At 63.5% G+C, this 7,686-nt stretch overlaps 1 protein-coding gene across 1 annotated transcript in view; it reads right to left on the bottom strand.

Annotated features, from left to right (window-relative positions):
* SHANK3 (SH3 and multiple ankyrin repeat domains 3) overlaps window positions 1–5,475 on the bottom strand; it is a 96,979-nt gene extending 91,504 nt beyond the window's left edge. Inside the window, exon 1 of the mRNA XM_017838773.1 lies at window positions 5,224–5,475. Within this exon, the coding sequence (XP_017694262.1) occupies window positions 5,224–5,475 (252 nt within the window). The remainder of the gene's footprint in view (window positions 1–5,223) is intronic.
* Between the last annotated feature and the right edge of the window lie 2,211 nt (window positions 5,476–7,686).

The raw sequence follows: 7,686 nt of genomic DNA, 5'->3' as shown, positions 1-7,686 counted from the left end.
CACATCTATATACCAGCAGATCTCAACTGTGATTTTTACTGTTGGATTTTTAACCCACAACAAACGTTCAGAATAGTTTCGTTTCACCCTTTCCTTATCAATTTGCTCCAACAGCTCAGCACCTCTGTCTGTGCCGCTCGTGGGCTTGTGGCACATGGAATTCAAATCAAATCCCGAAGGGATGGCAAACCACATCACCTGTTAGCCACCAACAGAAGTTCAGGAAAACTCTGCCTATTTCTTTCACAATAGGAAAATTTATTTCTTCGCTTCCCCTCGGCTGAACAGAAGAATCAACGCTTTGTGTGCTGGTTCTGGGCCCTTGTTTCATTTGCATTAAGGAGATAACAAGCTAGAATATTAACCTGAGCCTTTTCTGCAGCCACAGAGGGAAAGGAAAATTCCACCCACAGGAAAGGAGGCTCTGGGCTCAGCAGAGACCTCAAACAGCCTCTCACAGAGCGGGGTGGTCCCACATCTCCAAGTCCTTCGACCCCTCACTGGTCCAAACACATCCCCAAATCCATGTGCTGAGGAGGAGCCCTCCCGTGGGACAGATGCCAGCACAGGAAAGACGTGCCAGCCCCCCTGCCTGGGCACCACAGGACATCCTTCCAGAGGATGAGGATCCTTCGCATCGCCCGGGCATTCCCGGCTGCAACACATCCCACAGGCCACACCTCGACATCATCCCCTTCACAGAGGAGACAAAACCCCCTGTGACTCTGATCCTGCTGGTTCAGGGACTGATGATGTGCCCTGAAACCACCACAGCTGCACCCAAAGGGATGCAGGAGAGGCAGCAGCTCCCTCTGGGCACTGGAGAGGAGCAGAGCCCACATTCCCGGCATCCCCACGCGTTGTCCTTCCTCCTCTGGCTTTTCCACCTGACCTGTCCCAACTCCACTCCACCTCAAGGCTCCCAGCAGAGCAGCCACCCTCCTCCCTGCATGCACCACCCCCCCAAAACCCACTTGCAGGAGCACAGCACCCACAGTCCAGGTGGGAAGAGCAGGAGCCGAGGGGGTCCCACCACTGGGGACCCCCCAGCAGGCTGGGCAGACCCAAAGGAAGGGGAAGGGAGTAGGAAGGGGCCCAAAACTGAAGCAACAAGATGTACCTGTCTCGTGGTACCTTCCTTTCCCTAAATATTTGCCTTGGCTGCCTCAGCTGCCACACGGAGAGGGAACAGGGGACAGAAAATTTTGGGCTCCATGAAAAATATCCATCTAAGCAGTGGAGTCACCCTCCAGGAGCAATGCAGGGCAGAGGACTCTCCTAGTGACCAGCACCAAAGCAGTGTGTGCCAGCACTGTGCCAAGCACTGCCCATCTCCCACAGCACCAGGACATTCCATGGCCACCATCACCTGCAGAGCTGCCCCATGCCCATGGAATCACAGAATATCCCGAGCTGGAAGGGTTCACAGGGTCCAACTCCTGGCTCCACACAGAACAACCCCAAAAATCCCCCCATGTACCTGAGAGCATTGTCCAAACACTCCTGGAACTCTGGCAGGCTTGGGGCTGTGACCACTTCCATAGGTTTTGGAAACTGCAGCTCCCTGAGGCAGCTCTGACCAGCAGCAAAGAGCTCTGGCACTCAGCACTCTGGGGCATAAATACCCCAGGTGGCATTTGATCAGGATGCTGGCACAGGTGTGGGCAGTTTAGCCTCTCCCCTGAGCTTGGATTAGGTGCAGGTGGCTCAGATCATTTAATCTAAAAGTGCAAATACAAACAGGGCTGTGCTGGAGGAGACAGTCTTCTTTTTTCCCCCCTAGAGACAAGCTCGTAGCCTGGGTGGAGATTTGCTCCTAACAAAGGAAACCATTACCAGTGAATTCAAAGGCCTTGGGATGAATAAACACAGTGGTAGAGAGTTGTAAAGGAACCTAAAAGAGGCTTGGAGACGACTCCAAGAGAGCTGGGAAACTTCACTTGAAAAGTCAGTCAGCTGCTTCACAGTCTAAAATCCCACCTGGAGGCTCCTGACAGAAGATGTGAACTTAATAACTGAACTTTGCCCAGCTGAAGTCCTGACCTCTGGCATCAAACCGAGTCTGACTTGTACTGAAAAGCTGCCTGTCCACCCTGTTCCTGAAAACCCAAAAGGGAATTCCCACCTTCAAGAAGAGTTTGTTATAGCAAAGTCCGTGGCACATCAGCCACAGATCCAGAGGCACCTGAGGGAGGGGGATACAGGGCCAGATCCAGAGCTCCAGAGGCACCTGAGGGAGGGGGATACAGGGCCAGATCCAGAGCTCCACAGGCACCTGTGGAAGGCAGGTACAGGCAAGTGCTGGAGCTCAGCACACCAACCCCTCACTGGAACCACACAGTCCTGCTGGAGCAGGGAAGAGGTTTAGGATCCTCCCTGCTCTCCAGGTGGACAAGATCAAGGGCCCTGTGTCTTGTAAGAGGGGAAGAAGAGGCAGGGAACACACACAGCTCCAGAGCATCTGTCCTGTGAGCTGCTCCAAAACACAGCAAACATCCTCCAACACATCCCAGAGCTCCTGATGGAGGAGCCAGGATGGGCTCAGTGGCTCCTTTTCCCCTTGTCCCTCTTCACACTGGTCAGGCCCCACCTGCCTGGGTGTCACCCTGCAGACAGGGACCAAGCCTGGCTGCTCATGGCACAAGGAATGAGCACTGGGAGTGCCTGGAGCAGGGAATGGTGCACAGGGATGATGCAGGGGAGCTGAGGGGAGTTGGGGGCCGGTCACAGGGCACCACAGCTCTCAGGGCTGCAGGCTGTTAAGCCAGCTGGGTTTTCTCCAACCTCCCTGTATTTAAGTGGGACCCCTGCCAGCATCCACAGCGCTTCCCTGGCCCCAGAGCTCCCCACAGCACCCACAGGGCTTCCTGCCCCCAACTCCACCAGCTGGGGGGAGAGGAAGGACCCCCCCCAGCCCACACAGCCCGCTGAGACCCCCAGTCTTCCCAGCAGCTCCCACCCCCAGCCCACGGAGGTTGCACCGCTGGGGAAGGGAGGTGTGGGAGGGAAATTCCTGCTGTTCACACGCAAAGGTGCTCAGCTTTGCCTCAAGTGCCCCATTCCCTCCGCTGCCTCGGGGGAGCTTCGGTCTGGCAAAGCTGAGTGGCTTCGCTCTGACTCACTCTGGGAATGGTCCTTAGGTTGGAAAAGACCCTTGAGAGAGGAGTCGTTGGGAGGGGGGGAGGTCACGACGTGCCCTCAGCCCGACTGCTGCTCTCCAGGGGAAAAGGAGTCACCGCTGCTTCCTCCACTGCCCACGCACGCTCCCAAAACAAAGCAAGGCAGGGACGGGAGGCGCGGGGCAGTGCCCAGGGAACAGCAAAGCAGAGAGCTGGGCACCAGGGCCACGGGCAGAGCCCTCCCCGACAGCCCTCGGACCCCCGTGCTGCGGGATCGGGGGTGAGGACTGGAGCAGGATGAGACCCCCCGGAGCACCGGCTCAGGGAGGGGTGTGCGCAGGGGGTCAGAGGAGGAGCTGATGTGCTGGGCTAACCCAGCGCTCAGGGCACAGGGCAGCCCCCGTGCCCCCCGTTCACAACCCCAGCAGGGACTGGGGGGGAGCGAGCGGAGGTAAAGCCCTTCCTGCAGCACAAGGTCAGTCCCCGCTAGAGCAGCGCGTCTGTCCGATTCTTCGACAGCAGCGGCAGCGCTGCCTCTCCTGTCTCTGCCGCTCCCCGGCGCCGGCAGCTCAGCCTGCAGAGCTGTGCCTGCGAGCAGCGCCTCGGCCCCAGGGCTTGGCCCTCAGCCCCAGCATCGCTGTCCTCCAGCAAGCCCTCTGTCCCCCGCCGCGACCCCTTCCTCAGGACCCCCATGCCTGGCCCCAAAAGAGAGCTCTTTCCCACAAAAAGGAGCTTCCACCTCCCCTTAGTCCCCTCCACCCCCAGCAACGCTCTGCTCGCCCCGAGTCTGTCGCCTCACCTTCCTCCCCTCATCCCAAAGGGGTTCCCCCCCTCCTGCAATGCCTCATCCTGGAGCACAGGCTCCCTGTGCCCCACAGCCCACCCAGTCCCAAACCACTGCCCCAGTACTCCTCTAATGAGGGCTCTTCATTAGGGCCACCGTCACCGCAGCCCTTCAGCCAAACCCTCCCCTGCACTGACCAGGCTGTTTCCAAGCTCTTACACCCCACAAAACACCCAATGCCAGGTGACCCCCCCCCGTCTCCGGGGGGATCACTGCGCTCTGCCAGACCCCCATCCTGCCGCACTCTGCCCGCCCTGTGGCACATGTGCCACCCTGGCTAACGCCTCACAAAGCCTGTGCCCCCCTGGGTCACACCCGTGCTCCTGGGAGGTCACACCAGCGTGTCCCACCTGTGTCACGGGCACCACGACGCGGCACATCGCACCTCGCTGTGCCACCGTCCGGCACAGCAGAGCACCCAGCACCCACCACGCGAACCACGAACCACCACGGCCACGGCATCGGGCACAGCCCGCGCACACGGGCCACCGTCAGACCCCGGCGCTGTGGCTCCCGAGCTCCCGCAGCCCGGCCCAGCTGCTGCTGGAGCCGATCCCGGTGCAGTTCTGGTACCGGCACCAGGCTGGTGCTGGAGCCTCCTGCGCCGCACCCGCTCCCCGTTCCCAGCCCCGCCGTCCCCCTGGACGCGGGACACAGCCCGGTCCCGGCCGGTGCGGGGACCGGCGGCGGGAACGGCCCCGCGCTGCGGCCGCACCGGGGCCCCGGAGCCCCCCGGGGAGGCAGCGCTGCCGCCGGGGCTGCCCGCGCCGGGCTCTGCGGGGAACGGGAGGGGGACACCGGGGGCACCGGGGATGGGGACAGCGGGGATGGGGACACCGGCGAAGGGGGGAGCGGGGATGGCGACACCGGGGAGCAGGGCAATGGGGAAGGGGCAATGGGGAGTGGGGCAATGGGGAGCTGGGGCAGCGGAAAGGGGGCACCGGGTACGGGGGCAGCGTAGAGCGGGACAGCGGGGGAGGGACACGGGGGAGCGGGGCATTGGGGACCCGTCCCGCCGGGCCCGTGGCCGGTCGCCCCTCGCCCGCGGCGGTGCGAAGTTTGCCGGGTGGTGCCGGGGCGGGAGCTGTGGCGGAGCGGGGCCGGCACCGCTCGGGGTGCGGGTCGGGGAGCGGCTCGGGAGCGCCGGGGATGCGGGTCGGGGGAGCGGCTCGGGAGCGCCGGGGATGCGGGTCGGGGGAGCGGCTCGGGAGCGCCGGGGATGCGCATCAAGGTGCGGGTCGCGGCCGGTCGGGCACTCACCGTCTGCTGCAGGTCGGGGATGCCGATGCGGACGACGATGGCGCCGGGCGCGGGCTCCTCCATGCGCGCCGGGGCCGCCAGCTTGGGGGAGCGGGGCCCGGCGGGGCCCCGGGCCGGGTCGAGCCGCGTCTCCTCCCGCAGGCCGGCGCTCGGCTCCCCGGCGGCGGCGGCGCGGGGCTGGCGCTCCGGCAGCGGCTCCGGCGGCGGCGAGTCGGGGCTCTCATGCTGGCTGCCGGCGGGGCTCAGAGGCATGCTCCGTGCGGCGCGGCGGGCGGCCGGCACCCGCACCGCCACCGCCACCGCCGGCCGCGCTCACAGCCCGCCCGGGGGCCCTGCGGGGGCAAGGACACGCCGTCACCCCGGGGCATCCCCGGCTGGGACACCCACCCCCGGGGTACCCCGGCAGGGGCATCCCGGGAAGGGACCCCCGGCTGGAGACCCCCGTGGTGCACGTGGGCATCCCCACAGGGACCCCACAACCCTCCCCCAGCAGGGATTAAACCCCAGGAGTGATCGTTCCCCGGGAGGAGCCCGAAAGCAGAGCCCCAGAGGGACCCCACGGAAACCCCCGGCAGGGACCATTCCCCGGGAGAAACTGGGAGCAAACCCCCACTCTGCACATGGGCATCCCCGCAGGGACCCCACAAACACCCCCGGCAGGAACCATCCCTCAGGAGGGGACCCCCACGCAGGTATCCCTGGAGTGGCACCCCGGGAGGGGACCCCTGGCTGGAGACCCCCGTGGTGCACATGGGCAACCCCACAGGGACCCCACACCCCCTGCCCAGCAGGGATCATCCCCCAGGAGTGACCATTCCCCAGGAGGAGCCCGAAAGCAGACCCCCACTCTGCACACGGGCAACCCCACAGGGACCCCGCAGAACCCACTCAGAAGGGATCATCCCCCAGGAGTGACCATTCCCCAGCAGGGGATGCCCAACCACCACTTGGGGACCTGGTGGGACCCCCACACTCCACCCTGGCCCACAGTGACCTCCTGCAGGACCCTTAACTCCCCACACACAGAGATTCCCATCTGGGGGCCCTCACCCGGGAACCCCCAACCAACCACACAGGAATGTCCCAAAGCCACCCCACAGGGTTCCTCATGGCAGGGGCACTGTGGGACAGACCCCCAACCGGGATCCTTGTGTTGAGGGTCTTGCAGAGGACCACCCACACCCTACATGGGAATCCCCACGTCGGGGACCTCTCCAAGAATCTCCACACCATGCAGGGATCCCCAAGGGCCAGTTGTCACTGCATGCCCTCCCCAGTCCCCACTGCAGTGTCCCCCAGCCATCCAGGAGGGACCCTTCCTCACCCTGTCAGCAGAGCATGGAGTCCCAGGAGTGCAGACACCCAGACCCTCTGCTCACCCAGGGAGGGCTCGGGGTGCAGGGCACAGGGTCTGGACACAGCACCCAGGATGGGTTGTCCCAGCTCCTGCAGCCTGCCCTGCTCCTTGGATCTTCCCTCCACACCACCACCAGTGCCCCCAGTCTGTCCCAGTAGCCCTGTCCCCCCCTTTGCAACCACGATCCCCCATCTCCACACCTGCACCAGTGCCTCTGGAATCCCTGCCTGGTTCCTTCCCCAGCTGCCAGAGGGACTCACAAGGGAGGCTGGACACCAGCAGGATGTGACTCGTGGGGCTCAGCTGCCCGTCTTGGGATTTTACAGGGAACAGCCCTCATTCTGGCTCTATAAAGCTGTTGATGGTGCAGTTGCTGGAGCTCTGCCCACCGTGGGGTTCCCAACATCCCAGCCTGGAGGCCCAAACAGCCGGACTGGCCCCTGGGCTGCAGCTCCAGCAGCTCCTCCACCACCCCTCAGGCCGGGGACTGGCTGCCAGGGGCTTCCCAAAGCGCTTTGTACGTGGACAACAGGATGCAGTTGTGGCCTTGTGCCAAAGTTTTGGGAATGGGAGGACACAGTTGTGTCTTAAATATTATTGGGAACTAATGAGGTACCAGATGATGGGGGGGGGGGGGAAGCAAATGTTCCCACCCCAGAGACCTGCCTGGGGTCACACACCCCGGCGTGGGGGCCGGTGCAGCTCCAGCATGGAGCTCCAGCGTGGAGCAACCACATCCCCGGGCTGTTACCTCTGCCTGCGAGGGCTAAGGAAGGGCAGGAACACTCTGCATGCCCAGGGTCAAGCCCTCGCTCCCAGGCAGGGACTGCCCTGCCAGGAGCAGATGGAATGCCGGGCTGAGCCCTGCAGGACTGTGCATGGGACCGTGTCCGGTCCACGGCTGGCTGGGATTCAAGGCTTTAATCTACGTGACGATCCTTCAACAGAAATAGCCCCCAAACCACTGAGAGCTGGAGAGATTTACGGCATGGCCTGGATCTGTCCAGGAAATGAGTAATGGCCCTTCCTTCGGCCCTCCCGCCCCGAGGCCCGGGGACTGCACAGGGCAGGAATCACTGGGAGCCGGACTCTGCCGGACTCTGCCG

Source organism: Lepidothrix coronata, unplaced genomic scaffold (genome assembly GCF_001604755.1).
Source record: "Lepidothrix coronata isolate B3197 unplaced genomic scaffold, Lepidothrix_coronata-1.0 Scaffold357, whole genome shotgun sequence".
NCBI lineage: Eukaryota > Metazoa > Chordata > Aves > Passeriformes > Pipridae > Lepidothrix > Lepidothrix coronata.
The sequence above is the reverse complement of the archived record's forward strand: the minus strand, read 5'-3'. Positions and strand labels throughout refer to the sequence as shown.